This window comes from Geotrypetes seraphini, chromosome 10, assembly GCF_902459505.1.
Source record: "Geotrypetes seraphini chromosome 10, aGeoSer1.1, whole genome shotgun sequence".
NCBI classification, from domain to species: domain Eukaryota; kingdom Metazoa; phylum Chordata; class Amphibia; order Gymnophiona; family Dermophiidae; genus Geotrypetes; species Geotrypetes seraphini.
The window spans coordinates 8,389,959-8,413,951 of record NC_047093.1 but is presented as its reverse complement, the minus strand read 5'-3'; the positions used below and the strand labels follow the sequence as shown (position 1 = coordinate 8,413,951).

Genomic DNA, 23,993 nt, shown 5'->3' with positions numbered 1-23,993 from the left:
CGGGCAGGTTAGTGAATCTAGTCCTTAGTGTCTGTTTCTCTTCTTAAATGGGATTTCTAAATCAGAACTAATTCTTAGTTATAAACCGGAGCTGTGGAATCAGTAAACCAAACCTCCAGCCTACTGATATTAGACTTTAAATACTGTATTTTATTCTGTATCTAAAGCAGTGTTCTTAGCGCCGGTCCACAGAAATTTTCTTTCGGTCCACAGGGCCGGCATGTCCATCGGGCCCAAGACACTGTTCTTCAGCCGCCGGTCCACAGTGCGATCAATGCGGTGTCTTTGGGCTGGCTCCCTGAGTGCTGCAGTGCACAAAGCCATGGGAAAAGGCTCCTATGTGCATCCTGCACCTGAACCAGAAGCCTTCTCTTTGACATCACAACGTCAGAGGGAAGGCTTCCAGATGAGATAATCTGTGGGATGCACGTGAAGAGCTACTGCCCACAGCTTTGTGCAAAGCAGCACTCAGGGAGTCTGCCCGAAGACGCCACGTTGATCACACCATGGACCGGCCCAAAGATAACACCGGGGTGGGGTGGGGGGGCGGCCAGAAGGCAAGGCACAGCATGGAGGGAGAGAGACAACAACGGTAAGAGGAATGCTTTTACTTTTTATTTAGTGATTGATTTGTCTGTTCAGGATGAAATGCATTTGTTTCTTTTCCTCTGGGGTTGTACTGCATGCAGAGTCTTGAATCTTAGGTTTTGTTTGTATATATTAGTACTTTTAGTTTTTGATCCTGTATTTGCATGGGGTTATCTGTTTTCTGGTAGGAATGAATGTTGAAAAGCAAACAGTGTGATTTGTGTATTTTAATTTTGTGGTTAACCATTATGTGTTGTTAATACGATTATATTGTATGTGTGTATATGAAAAATGGATGGAAAAAATGGCATTACAATTAGGACTATTATGGGGGTGGGGTCTGGGGTGGAGATGGGTACGACTTAGCCCAGTGTTCTTCAACTGCCAGTCTGCGGACCGGTGCTGGTCCACAAAGTAATTATTTTATTTCCGCCGGTCCATAGGTGTCAAAAGGTTGAAGAACACTGCTCTAAAGTATTGGCCAATATACTGTTAGATCCAGGACAAAGATATATGTAGATAAGTAGAAAAGGTTAAATTTATCATATATTACAATGTTTCTCAATTGCCCTGGGTCCATATGTAAACCGCTTTGAATGTGTCACCACAAAGAAGCCGTATACAAGTCCCGTTCTCTCTCTTTCCTTGTTTGGTTGTTGACACAATTCCTGTAGGAGCAGTCAGGCTGGGGTTGTCTTAGGAACTTTTTAGCACATGCAAATCTTCTTCTCTGACTGCATGACTTCTGGTTTTCTTAGGCTTTCCTTTTCTCACTTTCATTTTTTGAATTGCAAATCCCCTTGTTTTGTCTACCTAGAAAGGCAGACTGTCCAGTAGCACAAACATGCTGAAGAGATGTTCTCTCAGGGGTTCTGCAGCTGGCATCCGGGTCTTGCTGCGTCTTGTCAGGTAGAACCGACGTTTCAGCCATTATGCTGCGGCTTTCTTCAGCGAATGCTGTGACGTCTGCAGTTTCTTTATATAGTAGGTCCTCAAAACCGATTGGTTGGGGGCTTGAGGTGAAGGGAAGTCTTTTTAACCACTAAGATAGATTAGGAGCCATGTCACCATTTCACCCGCTCCTGACATTTCTTGTTCATTATTGATCCCAAACTTTCATTGAGGATTTCTGTTGTTTTCCTCACAGGTCGATGAAGGAGACAGATCCTGTAGCAGAGGGAGATGGTTTCTCTCCCACAGTGGTCACCGTTGATTCTGACTCCTTGATCCTTCAGGATAGCACCATTTCCACTTTTATGGTTGTCGGTGGATTCCTTGTTACTGTGTCCAAGGGCCAAAGCAGATGGAGAATCAAGGTCCTTCAGAATGTTAATTCAAGCCAGGAGAACCCCAAATATAGCCAAATCAAACAGCTGGAGTTTATCGTTGGAACAACCGAAAACATGTCTTTCCTTCCCACTTTGTGTTGTATTTTCCCTCAGGGGGCAGACGTAGCCAGTGAACGTGGTGCGGGCAGCCATAGGACATTCACTGTTAAAGCCGCCCTCTTCAGTCCCCTCTTTGGCTTGGATGCTGTAATGCTCGACTCTCCTGTTGTTCTTTGTGGCTTCCCAGATGGACAAGTGTGCTTTGTGCCCCTGAAGGCCCTGAGTTTTCCCACAGTGCGTTACAGCTGCTCTGATGTGAAAGACCAGGCACCACTTGGGATGATTTTGTATCACTTGGAGCAACCTGTGGTTTTCATAGGAGCCCTGGGGGCCCCTCAAGGAGCTAGTGAGACTGGGGGGCACCATAGGATGGCTGAAGATGCAGTCTGTGACTCTATTGTGGTTGTAGGGCATCAAGGTAAAATGTTGACCGTCCAGTTGGATGCAAACAAAGAGGCCCAAGGTCCTGCATTTAAAGAACACCATCTACCTGGACCCATAACTTGTGGTCTGTGTACCGCCAGAAGCATATACTACAGCACCCCCTCCGACCTCTTCACCTTCAGCACAGCCATCAAGCAGCGAACGTCGGACAACTCACCCGGTGTTCTTCCCTTTGTGCTTTCTCCTGTCAGCTTAAATATATGCGGCGTTGTGGCACTCTCCATGCCCACCGAGACATCAGAAGGTACTGTGTGCTGCAGAACATTTTAGAAGGAAAGGGTTGGGTTTGGCGTGAGCATGTCTAGGTTATTAGGATTTTGCCGCCACCTAGGGGCAAGAAGGATGTATTGCACCTTGTACTGAAACTTGCAGTGTTGCACCGACTTGTTATCTCAAAGGAAATGCTGTTTGGAGGAGACCCAGAGTTTTAAAAAAACCTCAAAAAACCCAACCCACATGTTTAAATATTTTCTCGGATGACCTGCTGTTCATGTTTGTGCTGCATTTTGTACCGGGTACGTCTCTGTCAAAATGGAGCTAGCAGAAGTCTTCTGGTACGGATGAACAGCAGCGACCTGATTTTCTTAGATCTGTGGTGGTATTAAGTAAAGGTGGAAACGGTTGGATTTTATTTACTTGCATGCTTTTTAGTTTTTTAAATAATGCTTCTTCTCTCATCTGCATTTTAGGGGCAACTGAGCTCTCGGCGCTGTCTTTCAAAGGCAGATTAATGGTTTGCAATTTAAGCAGAGATGATAGTAAACCTCAGCACTCTAGAATGACATCAGTCCAAGCAGGGCAGAAGATTAAAGACCTTCTGGCTGGGATTGGCAGCGTTTCTGAAAGGTGATGCAGGATAACCAGCAAGATATAATGAGCTCATAGGCTAGCCATAGTCATGTGTAGGTTAACTCTGTAACCCGTTCCCCAAAGTAACCCGCTCAACTATGTAACTCTTTTGGAATTGTCCAGATAACCTCTTATGTAATCCACCTTGAACCGCAAGGTAATGGCGGAATAAAAGTCACTAATGTAATGTAATGTACTTGGGACCTGGGTTGGCCACTGTTGGAAACGAGATACTGGGATTGATGGACCTTCGGTCTGTTCCAATATGGCAGCTCTTATGTTCTTATGGGAAACAGGTGGAGGCCAATCAAGCTATTGTGACATCACTGCTGAGGTTGGCTCTTAGGCATTGGTGGAATGAGGCATTGTGACATCACTGCTGAGGTTGGCTCTTAGACATTGGTGGAATGAGGCATTATGACATCACAATCTCAGCTTTGGAATGTTGCTACTCTTAGGGTTTCTGCCAGGTACTTGGGACCTGGGTTAGCTACTGTTGGAAACAGGGTACTAGGCTTGATGGACCTTCGGACTGTCCCAGTATGGCAGTTCTTATGTAGCTGCAGAGGAGCGCTGCTGTATTGGTCTGCCTTACCAAATGCTGCTTGATCTGGCATAAAGGGACAGTGTGGAGAGGGAGAGACGAGCTAGGATAGTTGTGTAGCTCTGTGCTAATCACCAGGTTTGTGTAACTTTCCAGGACAGGTTCTTATTTCATAAAACCTTTTTTTTTTTCCCTGTTAGGGTTTCTTTGCTGAAGAATACTATCTTGCAAAAGAACAGATCGCTATCACACCTCAACCAGGTCATCAACGTGAGTTGCGCCCTTCTGTCCCGCCAAGATCTCAGACGGCCGATCCCCTGTGTAATTACAGCCCGATGGAATCGCCTTCTCCTGCAAGACTCTCTGCTCATTTCCTGTGCTCTGGAGAATGGGACCGAGTACAGCCTGCAGCAAGGGTGGACCCTTTGTGTTCATGTGTCTAGCTCTTCGTGTGCCTATATTGCAGACTCTGTGGCTTCAGCTGTCACACACTCCTTTCCAATCATGAACTTTCTACCAAAGGATACAATGGAAGTGTCTCTTCCACTGACTCACGAGAGGAGTGCTAGACTGGTACTGCCAGTGACGGTCTCGTGTTCACTGTTTTATAGCTTGAAGAAAATCTTGCAAAAGGACGTTGCTTGTCTCTGCTCTGCAGATTCTCAGACTCCTCACAGCTTATCTGTGGCTTTGCTGGAGAAGGGGGGCATCTGTTTACCCCTGAATGAATGTGATATAGACGCACTGCACTGCCTCCGCCTGCACAGAGATCAGGATCCCAGGGTCCCATTGCCTACAGCCCCCAGCAGCCTCTTACCACTGGATCCAGTTGAGATATTTTTACAGTCACTACTGACTCAACCTGAGCGAGCTGGAGTGAGCAATGAGAAGGATTTTCAAGGGCCGGGCACCGTGTACATGCAGTCCCTCATAGCATCTGTCAGAGTGTCCACAGAGCTGCTGGAAAAGGCCTTACAAGAGCTGGATGCAGGTTGCTCGCTCTTCTCTTCGTTTCAGTCTAAACAGGGCTTTGCTTTTCTTCTGGATTGTTTTAGTGGCAGTATTTTAATTGCAGTCACTCAGATGGCGGCCAAGGCCCCACCAGCTCCTTGGATCTCTACTAGTGAAATATAACAGTACACAGATACAGAAAGGGAGAATAACTTTTTAAGAAAAGTTGATTTCTTCTGTGGTTTTGGGGTCTTCTTTTGGATGTAAACTAGATCAGTGATTCCCAACCCTGTCCTGGAGGAACACCAGGCCAATCGGGTTTTCAGGCTAGCCCTAATGAATATGCATGAGAGAGATTTGCATATGATGGAAGTGATAGGCATGCAAATTTGCTTCATGCATATTCATTAGGGCTAGCCTGAAAACCCGATTGGCCTGGTGTTCCTCCAGGACAGGGTTGGGAACCACTGAACTAGAGAATGATACGGGGACAAATTCGTACACATCCCTGCAGGACCCTAATTTCCCTATCCCGTCCCCATGAGATTTGTTGCTGTCCCTGTCCCATTCCTGTAAGCTCTTCCATAACCACACAAGCCTCAGACACTTATGATTTTAAAGGATTTGAGGCTTGTGCAGATGAGGACGGAGCTTAGGCATTGGTGGAATGAGGCATTATGACATCACAATCTGAGCTCTAGAATGTTGCTACTTAGGATTTTAAAGTGTTTGAGGTTTGTGCAGATGAGGACGGAGCTTAGGCATTGGTGGAATGAGGCATTATGACATCACAATCTGAGCTCTAGAATGTTGCTACATAGGATATTAAAGTGTTTGAGGCTTGCGCAGATGAGGACAGAGCTTAGGCATTGGTAGAATGAGGCATTATGACATCACAATCCGAGCTCTAGAATGCTGCTACTTAGGATTTTAAAGGATTTGAGGCTTGTGCAGATGAGGACGGAGCTTAGGCATTGGTGGATTGAGGCATTATGACATCACAATCCGAGCTCTAGAATGTTGCTACTTAGGATTTTAAAGTGTTTGAGGTTTGTGCAGATGAGGACGGAGCTTAGGCATTGGTGGAATGAGGCATTATGACATCACAATCTGAGCTCTAGAATGTTGCTACTTAGGATAACCATAGTCTTTCTGCCACCACCATGGCAATTGGAAGGTTGTTGAGTCCATCTACTATCTTGCTCTAGCTCTTTGATAAGTTCATTGGGGTGCTGGGACATATAGCATAGGGGACAAGATGTCCTTCTGCTTTATACGAAGCCTAAGGGCTCCTTGTACTAAGGTGCACTAGTGGTTTTAGCTAACGCTAATGCCTCCATAAAGCTGGCGTTAGTATTTTTTTTTGTAGCGCAGGCTGATCATCAGCGTGCGGTAAAAACGCTAGCGCACTTTAGTAAAAGGAGCTAAGTTAGGAGAAATAATTCAATAAAAGTTAGAGTCGATGAGTGGCTGTATAACACTGTATTTTGCACTCGCAGAGGACTCAAGAGTTCCGCCTTTTTGCTTTGCTAGTGCGCAGGCGTAAGGGGGAAGGTGCTTTTAAGGTTTCTATTGCGCTGGATTAAGGAAGCTATTGCTGTGGCGTATCTTCTTCAGAAGAAGTCGATTCCTGATTTTTTCCAAACTCGTTCCACTTGTGGTCAGGTGGCCTCCTGGGCAGAGAGTTTTCTAGTGCCCCCAGTGGATATTTATAAGGCTGCAGTTTGGTGGACTTTGCTGACTTTTCAAATCGAGAATATACCTGTGCTTCCACTTTGAAAATGGCCCTGCAGAAACTGTGAACATAAGAACATAAGAAGTTGCCTCCACTGGGTCAGACCAGAGGTCCATCTCGCCCAGCGGTCCGCTCCCGTGGTGGCCCATCAGGTCCACGACCTGTGAAGTGGTTTCTGGCCACTTCTATAACCTACCTCAAGTTCTATCTGTACCCCTCTATCCCCTTATCCTCCAGGAACCTATCCAAACCTTCCTTGAACCCCTGTACCGAGTTCTGGCCTATCACATCCTCCGGAAGCGCGTTCCATGTGTCCACCACCCTCTAGGTAAAAAAGAACTTCCTTGCATTTGTTCTAAACCTGTCCCCCTTCAATTTCTCCGAGTGACCCCTAGTGCTTGTGGCTCCCCACAGTTTGAAGAATCTGTTCTTATTCACTTTCTCTATGCCCTTTAGGATTTAGAAGGTTTCTATCATATCCCCTCTAAGTCTCCTCTTCTCCAGAGAGAACAGCCCCAGCGTTTTTAACCTGTCAGCGTATGAGAAATTTTCCATACCTTTTATCAGTTTAGTCGCCCTCCTCTGCACTCCCTCGAGTACCGCCATGTCCTTCTTGAGGTACGGCGACCAGTATTGAACACAGTACTCCAGGTGCGGGCGCACCATTGCACGATACAGCGGCATGATGACTTCCTTCGTCCTGGTTGTGATACCCTTTTTGATGATGCCCAGCATTCTGTTTGCTTTCTTTGAGGCTGTCGCACACTGCGCCGATGGTTTCAGTGATGTGTCGACCATCACCCCCAGGTCCCTTTCAAGGTTACTTACCCCTAGCAGCGTTCCCCCCATTTTGTAGCTGAACATCGGGTTCTTTTTCCCTACATGCATGACCTTGCATTTCTCTACATTAAAATTCATTTGCGACTTTTTTGCCCAGAGGCTTTTTGGAAGTCAAGGTAAATGATGTCTATGGATTCCCCCTTATCCATCTGGCTGTTTATTCCCTCAAACAAGTACAGCAAGTTCGTGAGGCACGACCTTCCCTTGCAGAAGCCTTCAGTTGTCCATTGTTTTCTATGTGTTCGCAGATTGTGTCCTTTACCATTGCTTCCATCATCTTTCCAGGAACCGAGGTCAAGCTCACAGGCCTGTAGTTTCCCGGGTCACCCCTTGATCCCTTCTTAAAGATGGGCGTGACATTTGCTATTTTCCAGTCCTCTGGGATCTCCCCAGTTTTTAAGGAGAGGTTACATATTTGGCGAAGTGTCTCTGCTATTTCGTTTCTCAGTTCTTTTAGCACTCTTGGGTGGATGCCGTCCGGGCCCGGTGATTTGTCGCTCTTCAGTCTGTCTATCTGTCTGAGGACATCCTCTTTGCTTACCTCTAGTTGTACCAGCCTTTCGTTGTGTTCTCCGTTTATAATCACCTCGGGTTCTGGGATATTGGATGTGTCCTCTCTGGTGAAAGACTGACGAGAAGAATTTGTTTAACCTGTCAGCTATCTCTTTTTCCTCCTTTATCGCTCCTTTCCTGTCTCTGTCGTCCAGTGGTCCTACTTCCTCTCTGGCTGGTTGTTTCCCTTTCACATACCTGAAGAAGGGTTTGAAGTTTCTTGCTTCTCCTGCCAGTCTTTCCTCATATTCACTCTTTGCTTTCCTGACCTCTCGATGGCATTCTTTCTGGTGTCTTTTGTGCTCTTCCTGGTTTTCCTTTGTTGGATCCTTTTTCCATTTCTTGAAGGATGATTTCTTGTCGCTTATCGCCTTTTTAACTGCAGATGTTATCCATGCTGGGTTTCTAGTTCGATTTTTTTTGCACCCTTTCCTAAACCTTGGGACGCACAGGTCTTGTGCCTCGAGCACTGTGCCTTTAAGCAGTGTCCAAGCTTCCTTTACGGTCTTCACCTTCCCCGAGCTGTTGCTGAGCTTTTTTCCTACCATTTTCCTCATGTCCTTGTAGTTTCCTTTTCTGAAGTTGAGTTCTGTCGTTGTGGTTCTTTTCACTTTTGCTGTTCCCATGTTTAATTTGTACTGGATCATGTTGTGATCGCTGTTCCCTAATGGTGCTAGTGCCACCACTTCCTTTGCAGGCCCCTCTATCCCGTTGAGGATTAGGTCCAGAGTGGCATCCCCTCGCGTTGGTTCCGTGACCAGCTGCTCCATGAAACAGTCCCTTATTGCCTCTAGGAATTTAGTTTCTCTCGTGCAATTTGAGTGCTCAATGTCCCAGTCTATTCCCGGATAGTTGAAATCCCCCATAACCACTACCTTTCCACTTTTGCACACCTGCCTCAGTTCGGCCTCCAGGTCCAGGTCGTTTGCTTCTGGCTGTCCTGGTGGGCGACAGTACAGTCCCAATTTGATGTCAGCTCCTTCCCCTCCTGTCAGCTTAACCCATAGTGACTCCAGACTGTCTGCCCTTATTGGTGTTTCTGTCCTGGATGAAGGAATGGAGTCCTTTATGTACAGTGCTATTCCTCCTCCCTTCTTGTGTGCCCTGTCTCTCCTGTAGAGTTTGTACCCCTGTAGGGCCACATCCCATTTGTTGTCCTCTGACCACCATGTCTCTGTGATTCCTATTATGTCTAGGTCCTTATTTCTGGCTATAACTTCTAGCTCCCCCATTTTGGTCCTTAGGCTCCTAGCATTTGTATATAGGCAATTTAAGTCCCGGTTTGTTACCTTTCCTTTTGGATCAAGTCTTGATTTGATGCTCTTGCTGGTCTCCCCACGGGCTGCCTCCTGCGGTGTGTCTATCCCGTCCTCCGCCCGCTTCTTTGTTTTTTGATAGCCCTCTGGTTCCGACTGTTTCCTCCGTGTCTTGCTCTTTAGCTCTATTTGCCTCTCGGGTCCCTGTACTGCATCTGCATCCTTGGGTTTATGTCTAAAAAGTGTCCATTTTGTCTCTAGTTCACTGTCCCCATTTCCTGTTTCAGTATCCTTGCTCGATACTGTGGTCCGATGTGTCGAGGTCAGATCGACTATCGGCTTTCCCCTTGTTATCGGTTTAAAGTCATGTCTATGCAGGTTTGGATGTTACGTGCTAGCATCCTTGTCCCAGCCGTGCTCAAATGCAGTCCGTCTCTCCTGTAGAGCTTGTTTTTCCCCAGGAAGGTTGACCAGTTCCGTACAAAGAGGAAGCCCTCCTCATCACACCATCGCCTCAGCCATCTGTTTGTTGCTTGCAGCTCGGTCTGCCTCCTCGCATCTGCCCTCGGTACTGGCAGGTACCGTGCTTACATTTACACCTGCGCCTTGGCATTCACAATTTTCTGTTAAGATAAATTATGTACAAATGCTTGAATTTTCAAATGTATACGCTAACCACCGAGTGAAAACCCTCCTCGCTGCAAACAAAAGTGCCCTTAAGTAAGCTTTATGCAAATAGTTTTACCCAGGGCTGTGGGGTCAGGACACAAAACCTTCCAACTTCTACGCCAACTCCTTTGTTTATAGTTCACTGACTTTGTCCCTCTGTCATTCACTAGGTACCATGTTCATTAATAGAAATATCATAAAATATATTACATTTTGTAATCATCAAAAAAGTTGACATCAAAATATATTCTAAATGTAAAACATACCCTGAAACAAATGGGTTAATTAAATTATTATCTATGAAATAAGCATTATAATATTTGTATGACTTATCTATTAGGAGCTGGAGTTGGAGTCGGCGTGTTTTCACCGACTCCACAGCCCAAAAACTGTTCCGACTCCCAACTCCACGGTCCTGGTTTTCCCTGCAGCTGATTTTGGGAAAGGCCGTTTTTGCCAGTTAAACACTGTTTTATCCTGGCAATGGCTTTGAAATGTCCTCTTTCTAATTGCATCTCCATGTTGGAATTGCTTCCAGTCCTCTCCCAAGAACTTGACTTTCCGGGGTTGGTGTCCTCAAAGTGGATGCCGGCGCTGAAGCCGAATGAACGAGTGACGTGGACTGTTGAGTTCAAGGAGTGTTCCGGAGCCTTGCAAGGTGACGGCTGTTTTGTTCTTGTTCTGACTCGCAGGAAGCAGTTTGCCGTGTGCCGTTCTTCAGTGGTTGCTGGCCAACAACACCGAAGTGGATACAGTAAAGGCACAGAGTCTCTGCGAGGTGCTCGGCACAGACCCAGATGGCAAGGACGTCCATCTGCGTGTTACAGAGGCAAGCACCAGAGGGATCATTAGGACACTTGCAAGAGAAACCAAAACACTCGAGGCAGAATCAGAGTTTTTAAAATCAAATTTCCCAGGAAAAGCAAATGGTATAAGGAAGTGTCTCCCGAATGTTGCCTCGCCGTGGCACACTAAACGTGGCGGCCGCGGTTCAGGGGCATCCGGAAGCGTGTGGATGTCAACATGATGATGTCATGTGCAGGTGTGACATCATCACGTTGACGTCCGTCCATGTACAAAGACCCTCCAGACAGGGCCCTGAGCCGCCAGTGGGGGGTGCTGGAAGGGAAGAAGCGCAGAGGGGAGAGGCGCTGTCGACGACTCATTGCCTACGGGATGTGCCTCTCGCCGCGAGAGACACGTCCTGCAAGTAGTCAGCCAGTGCCAGCACCTCTCCTCCTCCTCGGCGTCTCTCAGCACACCTGAAATCGAGTGTGCCATGGCAGGCAGTTTGTGATACACTGTTTCCTGTTGTCATCTGTCTTAGTCTGTCCTTGTTCTATTTGGGCATTTCCATGGCTTGGTCTTGCTGGATCTCGCCCAGAGAACTAGGGGGGGGGGGAAGGGAGGTCTTCGCTGCCTCTGGGCTGGCTCAGTGCAGGGTCATTATTCCGCTCCCGGTTCCCGCCTCGTCTTTTGCCTTATTCCAGCTTCTAGTTCTCACTTCTATGCTGGTTTGCTACCCCAGGTTTCTTTTTTGCTTGGAAATAGAACAACCAGCAACTCTTGACAGCTTAAGACTGAGCCATGTATTTAAGCAAGCAGATTGGTTACTACGAGATCATTCAAAATCTAGCTGTAGGAGGTGGTGTGTGTGTGGGGGGGGCCCCCACTACTACTAATTATTTCTATAGGGCTACCAGCCGCACGCAGCGCTGTACAGAGTCACAAAGAAGACAGTCCCTGCTCCAAAGAGCTTACAATTTAAACAGGCAAGACAGACAAGCAGGATGTCATGGATACAGTTAAGGGGTTAATCAGTGGGCTGGGTTGGAGGGCCGAGGAGTATATAAAAAAGGTGGGTTTTAAACAAGGGAAGGGGCTTGGCAGGCAAACTTGGGTCTAGGGGGCAGCCAGATGAAAGGAACAAAGTCTGGAATTGGCAGTGGAGGAGAAGAGTAACGGAGTTCTCTGGGAGGGGTATGAGGAGAGGGATTGAGGGGCAGCAGAAGGGCCCTGCACTCAATATTTGCTTTTGTACTCAGGTGTCCATAGATGAGGTGTGCCCTTCAGGGCCTGTCCAAGCTGTGGAGATTCAGATCAGGAGCTCCTCCCTGGCTGGCATATCCAGTGCTCATCAGGCAGTAATCCGACGACTCCAGGTATTATAGACAGAGCTCCAAGTGACCCACTGTGATGTTATTTCAATAATCTAAATAACACCCCCCCCCCAACATTATTCCTTGGAAGAGCTGCCAGTTCTGCAGCTTAAGGTGTTCATAGTGTTCTGGTGCTGTTTTGAAATCGATGGCAAAAATAAATACATCTGATTATAGTCGAGCACTAGCTGCGATTTTTAAACCTGCCAGGGGAGGGAGCCTGTGAACACATTTTCCACGGAAAATTCCTCAACGAAATGTGAGGCCATCCGGCTCTATGAGTACTGTATTTTCACGCATATAACGCGCATACATGTATAACACGCATACGCGTATAGCGCGCGGGTCCAAAGCATGTCTGTAAAAAATTTTTTTATATATCACGCACACGCGTATACCGCGCATGCTGCTATAACCTCCTCCCACTCCCGCTTACTCTTCTGGCCTGCGAACCGGCATCATCCCCCCCGCTCGCGTCACTCCCCCTCCCCCACGATCCTACAACCCCCCCCAGCACCGCAAAACATCTCTTACCCGATTGGGCACCAGCACCAGCACCAATGCACAGGGAAGAAGGAGGATCTCCCTCGCACCGCACAGCCCAGCCCAGCCCAACGAGGGAGGATCTTTGGGCACTGGCACGGGCACGTCCTGTGCATTGGTGCTGGTGCCGGTGCCCAATCAGGTAAGAGATGTTTTGCAGTGCTGGAGGGGATGTAGGATTGCGGGGGGGGGGGGACGCAAACGGGGGGGAGGATGTCGGTTCGCAGGGGGGATGCCGGATCGGAATGAAAAAAAAAAGTTGTAAAACACGCTGACATGTATAACGCGCACGGTTTGTAAAATCGTGTATAACGCGCGCGTTATATGCGTGAAAATACGGTACTTCAGTACCCTAATCTAATCTTGGCTTTAGGAGTTGCGCTACGCCTACAGAGGTTCATGGTAGAGAATGACTCGGGGATAGATTTTTCCCTGTCCCCACAATAACTCATTTTCCCTTCCCCGAGAGTTCTTTTCCTGTCCCTGCTCCATCCCTGCAAGCTCCGTCCTCATCTGCACAAGCCTCAAACACTTTAAAATCCTAAGTGTTCAAGGCATGTGCAGTTAAGGCAGAGCTTACAGGAATGGGGCAGGAACCGCAAAAAAACTCATGGGGACGGGATGGGAAAATTGCGTTCCTGCAGGGATGGGGACAAATTTGTCCCCGTGTCATTCTCTAATTCAAGGCAACTTAAGGTACAGCTGGAGAATTAGATAAAGACCCGAATGGTCCATCCAGTCTGCCCTTATTCTTAGCTATTTCTGGGCAAGAATCCAAACCTCTACCCGGTACCTGGAAGCCCTGAATATGTATACCTTAGAGGAAAGGAGAGACAGGGGAGATATGATTGAGACGTTCAAATACTTAAAGGGTATTAACGTAGAACAAAATCTTTTCCAGAGAAAGGAAAATGGTAAAACCAGAGGACATAATTTGAGGTTGAGGGGTGGTAGATTCAGGGGCAATGTTAAGAAATTCTACTTTACGGAGAGGGTGGTGGATGCCTGGAATGTGCTCCCGAGAGAGGTGGTAGAGAGTAAAACTGTGACTGAGTTCAAAGAAGCGTGGGATGAACACAGAAGATTTAGAATCAGAAAATAATATTAAAGATTGAACTAGGCCAGTTACTGGGCAGACTTGTACGGTCTGCGTCTATGTATGGCCGTTTGGAGGAGGATGGGCAGGGGAGGACTTCAATGGCTGGGAGGGTGTAGATGGGCTGGAGTAAGTCTTAACAGAGATTTCGGCAGTTGGAACCCAAGCACAGTACCGGGTAAAGCTTTGGATTCTCGCCCAGAAATAGCTAAGAAAAAAAAAAAAAAAAAAATTTTAAATTGAATCAGGTTGGGCAGACTGGATGGACCATTCGGGTCTTTATCTGCCGTCATCTACTATGTTACTATGCTTGGATTCCAACTGCCGAAATCTCTGTCAAAACTCACTCCAGCCCATCCTCCCCCCAAACGGCCATATACAGACACAGACTGTGCAAGTCTGCCCAGTACTGGCCATTACAATACAGGTATGGATAGGAATTACAGTTCAAGGATGGATTAGAGATACATTAATACCTTCTGGAATCTTTGAGATAGAGATTGTCATATTACACAATTGAAGAGCTAGTTTGGTACAGCGGAGCTGCTGAAGGTACATTGAGAGAACATTAAGGGGAGAATATTTACAACAAGAGAGCTAGAGGGTTCAAAGAAAGGAGTCGTCATCTACAGGGCAAAGAGCAGGAAAGAGAATTCTAGCCCCTCACTTTACGCGGCTGGCCTCTTAGTTACCTGGGTAGAATATTTTGGATGCTTTGCAATAATAATACATGCTGAATTGCCTAGAAAATGCAATTAGGTGCGTTTCACTTCCTCGTCTCCCCCTCTCGTACACTGGCAAATGCAAATAAGACCAAATCTGGTTCTTTCTCTCCTTTCCCAAGCCTCAGCTGTCGCCGATACCACATAGCGCTCCTTGACGCACAGGGTCTGAGTGAGTGGAACTGACCTTTCATCCATCCCGCTGTGGCTTTTTCTTGCACTAAATTCCTTTTGAAGGAGCCGTCGCAAAAAGGACTACTGCCAAGGGCGAACATAATCTTCCTCCTCCCGAAGGCTGACTCTGACCTACATTAATTCCTCTCCTTTCCAGAGTTGGAACTCTTCAGTGAATTTCCAGCCTCATTTCCTGCCAGTGTTTAAAATTGTGACCATTGAACCTTCCCTCCAAAATTCAAATTTGTGACCAAGTGGCTTCACGATGGCTGAAATAGTTCCACTCACTCGGACAGGGCAAGACCCAGACACCTGCAAAAATCATAACCCCAGCCGTGGAAGCCTGAAAGAACAACTGGAAAATTGGTAGTAGTATACTAACAACGTGCATACCACAGAAGCCCTACGTCCTTCAGTCTGAGATGTACCTAAAAATGCATCAAAAAGCAAAGCCCAGAGTCTGCATTAAATGATCAAGACTAGATCTGGTACCGTATATACTTGAATATAAACCGAGGTAACTTTTTCCCCCCCTTAGAAAAGGAGGAAAAAAGGTTGATTCGAATATAAACCTCGGGGGAGGGGGTAATATTCAAGTGCAGTGCCTTGCCCTGCCCTGTCAGGCTCTGCACCTTGTTCCTCCTCCCTTGCTGCTCTGCCAGGTTCTGTATCCTGTACCCCCTCCTGATGCCTTGCAGGCCTCCACCGGGCCTGCTTTCAGACCTGATGGTCTAGCGGTGGCCAGGACAGGAGGGATCCCTCCCTCCTCCTGTCCCAGCCAATTCAAATTATTTTTTATCTCCCTCCCGCCTCCCCCGTGTACCTTAAGTATCCCTGGTGGACCGGGGGTGAATCACGGCAGGAGTGACCTTCCTTTGCTCCTGCCCTTGCAGAGCCGCTAGCTAATTGGCTGCTGCAAGTTCTCATGGCAGCCAATTAGCGGCTCTGCAAGCAGGTTCAGGAGGGGGGGCTGACCTGAATATAAACCGAGACCCCCATGTTTGGGCCCAGAAATCTCGGTTTATATTTGAATATTTAAGGTATATGAAGTTCTTAACTTACAGAACTTTATATTACCGTTGTGCTTAATCAGATATCCAAATAAGGGGAACCTCAGCAGTTTCTTTATAAGTCACTGAGCTTTAGCAGCACCGCTCTTGCCCACACAGAAAACCTCTGTGCATTTGGCACCAGCATTAACTTTTGCAGACTCTGGTTACAAATGATCAATCCTTCTCGGCCATAGACCTTACCTTGTTTTCTTGCCTATCACTACATAATTTTGCAGTTTTCTGCTTCAATTAATTAGCTTTCTTTACATTAGTTTCCTTTGTATCCACAGAGGTTAGTGTCGCCCATCTCCTGTCCTCCTGATGTGCGACTGAAGCATCTTCAACAGTTGATCACAGACCGCGAGGTACGCTGGAAACTGCAAGTGATTATAAATGAGAGCTTGGCATTTCTTATTCTGTTCCCCAGCTCATAATATTTTCCTTCAAAATAAAAGAATCTAAGAGAAACATTCTGCCCCTTAGTGTCCCTGTAGACCAGTCCAGGTCCTGGATTTACCACCACCTACCAGCAGATGGAGACAAAACCATGAACTAGTGACATCATTGTTCGTCTCCAGTGCAGTCCCTCGCTAGTCGTCATTTCAGATATCTCCACCAAATGGTAGTTGGTGACTGATAGGCCTATTGGAGAGACAGTGTAAGTGAATTCTGTTCTGACTTCCCTCTACCAGAAGCTAAAAAAAAAAAAAGGGAGGGGGGTTGTTGAGGCAGGTGACCCGTCAAAAGCACACTGGACATTGGTGCCCCGACATTTGCATACAGGACATATGTATGCCCCGTTTGCGCTCCTGTTGAGAGGGGATCTTGGGAGGACCCCCCCAGTACACTTAAAACTTTTCTTTTTTAATTCTTTAGTTCTTTATTTGATTATTCATTACAATAACAAATATTCACAAATATCCACTAAATTCTGTATATAAAATACAACTTAACATATAAAGGAAATGAATCAACAATGATATAGTCCACATTATAATGGTCACCAGTATCAATTAGAAACTTAAATCCATCAACATCGCAGGCAGTAATTGGCCAATCTATATAAATCATACACCCTCCGCCAATATATATAAAGTTATTAATAATAGAAATTAAGCTTTCAGCAAAGATTTTCCTTTAACAGTACACTTAAACTTGCGCTCTCCTCCCTAAGCCCGGCTGTTTCGCTCTGAGGAAGGGAACCCCCCTCCCACTACAATCGCGCTCTCGTTTGGGGGATGCCGACGCGGTCTAAATTTTAAGATTGCCACAATCACCCCCCCCCCACACTATACTTACAATTGCGCCCCGAAAATCTCGCTTCCTTCATGCGCGCACTTCTCGGTGTACCATTGAGGCAAAATACTAGTCTTGTCCCAAGGCTTTTTCCGCATATCCTACAATTCTACAAATTATTCAGGTACTCAAGCATTTTCCCTATCTGTCTCGGTGGGTTCCCACTTTATCTAATGTACCTGGTTTTCAGTGTTGGTATTTCATTTTACAGAACATATGGCGCTTTAACAGCTTTTTAAAAATACGCAGGTCCCCTTATTCCATTCAGTAGGACCCGCACATGAAAACACCCTGGTTCTTATTGTCTCCAAACGCAGCTGCTTTCGCGTTGGCGCTGTTAAATCGCAAGGACCATTGGAGCATAACATCTAAGATGGTACATAAGGAGAAATACCATTGGAGCCTGTTGGTGCATATTCGGTTGCACTAACAATACTAATTAATATTGCACTCTATATTCCATCTTCAATCAGTGAAGAGTTGCAGAATATGAGGACACATGAGCCTGCCTGGAGCATTTTGGAAGCAGTGGCAGAGAAGGGCACGTGCAGTCCTGATCTCTCTTTATCTTGGGAGTGAGCAGCCCTTAGCGGATAATTCAGTTGCTTGCACGTGGCCATACAATCTGAGCACAGGCAGACTCGTGCTGTTTCTGCCCACTGCCATTCAGGATCTTTGAGTGGCTGTTGCCAGGGCTGTGCCCAGCAGCACTCTGGTGCAGCTGTTACGAGCAACACGGTCTCTGGAGACTGAATACTGATCTGCAGTTGAGAGTTCACTGCAAGGACGGATAACCTGCTTTTGGTGGGAAATGCCTCCGAAATGGATGAGTATACGCTCCTCTGCCAGGAGGTGAAGACTGAGCTGCTGACTTTTGGCATCATTACAAGTGGGCTGTGTGGTCCCTCTTACAATCAGACTTTTCTCAGTCTCCAGCAGGTGGAGGGGTCTGTTTTCTGCAGTCTGTGCTGAGGTTTGTTTAAGGCCTGTTGGATCTGGTTAGTGAATCTTTCTTGTCCCTTAGTCGGTCCGGACTGAGCTTGGAGGACCCTCTGGGGGTTTTACTGACCTCGGGGGTGCCACACTTGAAGGGAGTCGAATCCCTTCCCCCCCTCCCACTATTTCTGAGCTTGTGGTGAAGGAGGAAGGCCCTTCTGTGCTGGACTGGCTGTGGAGCTGGAAGCAGCAGAAGGTACAAAAAAAGGTCTCGGGGAGTCCAGGTGCAGCACAGGTCCTCTTGAGACGGGGGTTATCTCCTGAATTTGTACTTAAGCCCAGGGCTGTTTGTATGTGGCAAGGTTACTGGTGGAGGTTCCATCAGATTCAGTAAAGGGCCCATATCCCCCAAGGAGAGGAGGTACCAAGAAGCCTTGTCTGGCCCTGGAGGAAGAAGAGTTTTGTATGATTCCCTCTGCCGGAGCCGAGACGGGTCTAGTGCCCACGTTGTGGATCTAGAGGACTGGTTTCAGGAAGAGGAGGAGGAGATTCCTCCAGTGGAGGATGCTGCGGTTGTTAGAATTTTTTCATAGGGACAAGTTGTCCTTCCTAATCCCCAGGTCATGAAGCATGGCCATACTGGGACAGACCAAAAGGCCTTCAAGCCCAGTATCCTGGTTCCAGCAGTGGCCAACCCAGGCTACAGGTACCCAATAAGATTGCAAGGAATAAAAGAGATTTACTGCTTCTTATCCTAGAAATAAATAGTGCATTTTTCCAAGACCATCTTAATAATGGCTTGCGGACTTTTAGGAAATTATCCAAACCTCTTTTAAACCCTGCTAAGTTAACTGTTTTTACACTAAGGTTTTTATGTAGATGCATCTTGGATAATAGCTAAAATCACCATTTATGCATTACTGCTATATAAATGTATGATTTATCTGCCTTTTAGCTAATCACAGTATTCTTTTTTTTTTAATCTTTATTAAGTTTTCAAGACTAATAAAAAGAGCAGGAAATTATACAAACATTAATAATCAAAATAAGCACTTATATTCAATCAATAACAATGAAGAAAAAATACTCCCCCCCTCCAATACATTCAATCAAGAAATAAACAAAAGAGATATTCCCCACCCTCCCACCCTGTCCTGGACATGCATGGAAATAAACAAAAATTAAAGACAAAAGACAACTATAATGAAGTAATAAAAGATGTCAACGGGCCCCAAACCAGTTTAAATAAATTGCTATGCCCCAACTTATCAGCATTCATTTTCTCATACCTATAGTTTGAGCATAAACTCACCCACCAAAAAGGAAAATTAAGGCGATCGTAATTTTTCCAATTTGCATGGCTATTCCTGTCATAATTAGGAAAATCCGGCATTTATAGCAGTCCATGGGGGACTTAATATGCAGTAATTGTCCACATATGACTACCTCATATGTCAATGGAATTGTTGATTCCAGTATAATATTAATCTGTCCCCATATTGACTTCCAAAAGTTGAGTATCGGCGGACAATAGAACAACAGATGATCCAATGTCCCACTGTCTAGATGACAGTGCCAGCATCTATTAGATTTAGAACTGTCCAACTTTTGTAACCTAACAGGGGTCGAAAAAGATCTATGCAACAAGAAAAACCAGGTTTGTCTCATATATGCTTACGCTGTACATCTCATCCTCCAAGTCCAAATATGTGGCCATTGAGACACAGAAATATATTGCTTTATCTCGATGCTCCAAATATCTCTAAGACTAGATTTTGGTTTTTTATTCAAGAATTCAGATAACAATTTAGACCACCTGGCAGCCTGATGTCCTAAAAAATCTGTCTGGAAGCATAGGACCTGCAATCTATAATGAATGGCCTACTTCAACTGCAAACACCTATAATTTTGAGACTTTGAAATACCGAATAACTGTTGCAGTTGTGAAAAATCAAGCATTTTACCATTTGATGAAACATTTTCCAATGTACGTATACCTGCTTGCATCTAATGCTTCCAGAAGATTCCAGACCCACCAATTTGAATCTTGGAGTTTAGACTTAAGGATTGATAAGTGGATTTTTCTATTGTAATATCTGTTAATTTGTTAACAAATTTCAAAGTTTTCCAGGTGTAAAATAAAATACTATTGTCTTTAGTGTAACCAGGTAACTTAATGTCCAAAACATTGGGGACATAATTTGCCACTCTTAAGTGCAACCAATCCGGAAGGTGTTCCATGAGCTCAGGAAGGATCCAATACATACCCTGACGCAGTATATAGGCCTGATGATACCTATAAAAATTTGGGAAATTTACCCCACCTGTCGCAATTGGTTTTTGTAAAGATACTAAAGCTATTTGAGCTGTTTTACCCAGCCAGATAAATCACAGTATTCTAAGATCTTTAGATTCATATCCTCCATTTATTCTAAAAAAATTCTTTGACTTTTTTGGTCCTTTTGTTCTACAATTAATAAACGAAAGTCTTACACAAAGCATTATTCCTAAATCTTGGAAATCTTCCATTATTCGCCCAATCATTAAAGATCATAAGATGAGTTCAGAAAATGTTTCAAATTATAGGCCAATAGCTAATCTTCCTTTTTTGGCAAAATTGACGGAAAAAATTGTGTTTAATCAGGTTGCAGAATTTATTGAGAAAACTAACGTCCTTCATCCAAACCAGACAGGATTCCGACAATACCACAATACAGAATATTCGTTAATAGGAATGACTTCGTCGATTCACTACTTCTTGGATCATCATCAATCAGTTTTATTAATATCTATTGATCTTTCTGCTGCTTTCGACACCATTGACCATCATATTCTATTAGACAGACTTCAAACAATTGGTATTACTGATCAAGTATTATCATGGTTCATATCTTATTTCACAGATCGCACATCCACAGTTACATTTAATAATACAAATTCTAAAACCTCACAATCTTCTCATGGTATTCCTCAAGGATCTATCTTATCCCCTTTACTTTTCAATATTTTTTTGGCACCATTGATGACAGTTTGTCAATCAATAGGATTTCATGTTTACGCATATGCGGATGATATTCAACTTCTGCATCCATTAGATCCCAACAGTACTTCAGACATTACATCAATAAATAATAAACTTGAACAAATTCATCAATGGTTAGATAGAAATAGGTTGGCCCTCAATATTGAAAAAACAAAAACATTACTTTTTCCTTGGAAAGAAACTTCTAAAATTATTACTCCTATTATTATAAAAAACATTCCTCTTCAAATAGTTGACAGTATTAAAATTCTAGGAGTGACATTTGATAGTAAATTAACCTTCCATGAACATATAAGCAATATCATTAAATCTTCATTTTATAGACTTCGTCAAATACGTTCTCTCTCGCAATATCTTTCTTCTAAATCATTAAATATCTTGGTGCACTCTTTAATAATTTCCAAAATTGATTATTGCAATGCCCTCTTTCAAGGGATTACACAAAAAGAAATAAGAAGATTACAAATAATTCAAAACACCGCCATCAAACTAATAACAAAAAAGAAAAAATTTGATCATGTAACGCCACTTCTCAAAAATGCCCACTGGCTTCCAGTATCGCACAGAATAACTTATAAAATATGTCTGCTCACTTTTAAAGCAATGCTTTATAAAACTCCGGCCTTTATCTATAGAACTCTAATTCCCTACTCCACTAATAGATCATTAAGATCCAACGAACAACATTTACTTACAGTTCCTTCTCTTAAAATTATAAATACAAGAAGACAATTCATTTTTTCAGTTACAGCGCCACAAATATGGAATTCCTTGCCAATCTATTTAAGAAATGAACAAGATATTGATAAATTTAAGATCAACCTAAAAACGTTCCTTTATAAAGACGCTTTCGATTAAGTACTTATAAATAAGAACACAATGATGCATCAATCTTAATTCCCAACCTCATGTTTTGACCCTACCCCTCCTTTTATTGAATTTTGTATTTCTTATCCTTTTTCCCTTTTATTCATGTCATGTCAAGTATGTATATAGTATAAATTTATTGATTATCGATAATTAATGTTTTAGATTATATGTAATTTTAATTTTATTTTATTTTGTTTTAATAAGGTAATTTTGTATCCACTCTTATTACTTTGTATTAATGTTCATCGCTTTGAAAATATGACAAAGCGATCAATCAAAAATTTAATAAACTTGAAACTTGAAACTTGAAGCAGAAAGACGTTTCCTAATTGAAATTTTTTATTTATGGTTTACTCTTTTCTTGCTATTTTGTCTCCTCTTCTCTCTGGCTTTCCTATTCAGATGTTGCTGAAGGAGGTCCAGTCGCTGCGTGATAACGTGTGTCTGCGGAAAGAACTGGGCTCGGGCGCTGCAGCAGCGAAACTCCTGGATCTGTATGAACGGCTGCGGAACCCTGGTCTCCTCATCCTTTGAATGTAACCATTGCAGGGATCTGGGGGCAGGCGAACCCAGACAGAGCGCACGTCCTCCCAAGAATATGCCGAATCCACGTGGGCCCGCTTGTCTTAAAGTTAGCCCAAGCCAAGCCATGGCCATTAGTTTCGCCTGAGCATTTGAAAGCTTCCAAAAGTCCAGCCCACCCCACTAAGTTCACTTCACCAGTGTGTGATTCTAGCCACTGCACCACACGTGTCACCGAGTAGTCAGGCAGCGACTGGCTGTGACAGTTTTGCCCTGCCAAAATTGTTGTCTCGCTATCCTGCTGAGCCGTGCTTCTGAAATAATGGCCAGGTTACATGCCAGAGGCTCTTCTGATAGTATCTGGTCATTTGGGAGGTCTCTGGCACTTATATTTATAGGTAGTGTTTTATCTGTGACACACAGCACTTGTAGCAATGTTTGGTGGCCCTGAGTGGACGTCTCAAAGCAGCAGGACTGGTGCAGTGATGGATGGGTGGGATGACAGTAAGGCTGTATTTTCCAGAGGAAGTCACTAACGAGTGGTAAAGGAACTCTTCCATTTCAGATAGACAGCACTTTTTTGATTTAGTTTGAATTCTTGCTCATCAGGCGGGGCCAGAAATCCTCCTCTCGATGTAGAGGACATGCACCTCTTTAGACATCCCCTGAATCAGGGCTCTTGACTAGAGTGAGAAGGGGGGGGTTGGCTCTAAGTCCAACATTGGGCCTCCAAAGAGACTGCCAGGCTTCATATTAAGTCCTCTGTGACAGACAACTGATATTTACATACTTTGCTGTACTGGAAACCATTGGGCTTGCGACTCTGACAGAAATACAGAGAATGAAGAAATTAGGACCTTCTGGGACCTTCTCATTCCAATTGATAAAAAAGCTCAGTATGAGAAAATCAATTACACTTCCCCCTCCCGATTTCGATTATTTGCGATTTCCTAAAACCAGAATCACTCCCACCTCCCTCCTGCGATTTCCTAAAACCAGAATCACTCCCACCTCCCTCCTGCCTCCCCGGACCTTACCTGTTGTTCTAGCGGTCTTTCGGGGCAGGAGCGATCTTCCTACGCTCCTGCCCCATGCAGATCACTCATCCAAAATGGCTGCCGTGAGTTCCCGTCGTAGTCTTGAGAGTACGGGAACTCATGGCAGCCATTTTGGATGAGTGATCTGCACGGGGCAGGAGCATAGGAAGATTGCTCCTGCCCCGAAAGACCGCTAGACCACCAGGTAAGGTCCGGGATGCTGGGAGGGAGGCGGGGTGGGTCGGAATTGGCCCAAAAGTTATTCGCAAATTTTCAATATTCGCAGGCTGGCTCTCCCCCTAACCCCTGCGAAAATTGAGGGAGGAGTGTAGTATCATAGAGAAGAAACATAGAAGACCAGCATTCCTAGTGGCATCGTAAGGGGGGGGGGGTGCTGGCACCCCTCCATCTCTCTGCCCCCTTCCCACTCCTCACCCTGGCTGGCTCACAGTAAAACACTACCGCTGCTTGCCAGCAGGCCCCTCCACCACCCAAACCCATGACCCCATCAATCTACAACCCTCCCCGATAAGAAACTGACAAGGCACCCGCCCCCCCCTCCGAACGACCCCCTCATGACACCCTGCGTGTCCCACTCCGCCCCCCCTGTCGCATGCGTGCCCCTTCCCCCGTACCTTTTTCGGTGCGAGCAGCCACCAGCTTGCTGCCCACATCGGCTTCGGCGCACTCTCCGAAATCGCTTCCGAGTCCAGCGCCTAGGAACTGA

General features: G+C 45.2%; 1 protein-coding gene across 1 annotated transcript in view; it reads left to right on the top strand.

Moving 5' to 3' along the window:
- The window catches only part of FAAP100 (FA core complex associated protein 100), a 31,946-nt gene extending 8,683 nt beyond the window's left edge, over positions 1-23,263 (top strand). Inside the window, exons 4-10 of the mRNA XM_033961576.1 lie at positions 1,736-2,664; positions 3,110-3,266; positions 4,014-4,804; positions 10,509-10,645; positions 11,862-11,978; positions 15,853-15,927; positions 22,110-23,263. Coding sequence (XP_033817467.1) covers positions 1,736-2,664; positions 3,110-3,266; positions 4,014-4,804; positions 10,509-10,645; positions 11,862-11,978; positions 15,853-15,927; positions 22,110-22,241 — 2,338 coding nt within the window. The 3' untranslated portion in view covers positions 22,242-23,263. The remainder of the gene's footprint in view (positions 1-1,735; positions 2,665-3,109; positions 3,267-4,013; positions 4,805-10,508; positions 10,646-11,861; positions 11,979-15,852; positions 15,928-22,109) is intronic.
- Positions 23,264-23,993: the final 730 nt, after the last annotated feature.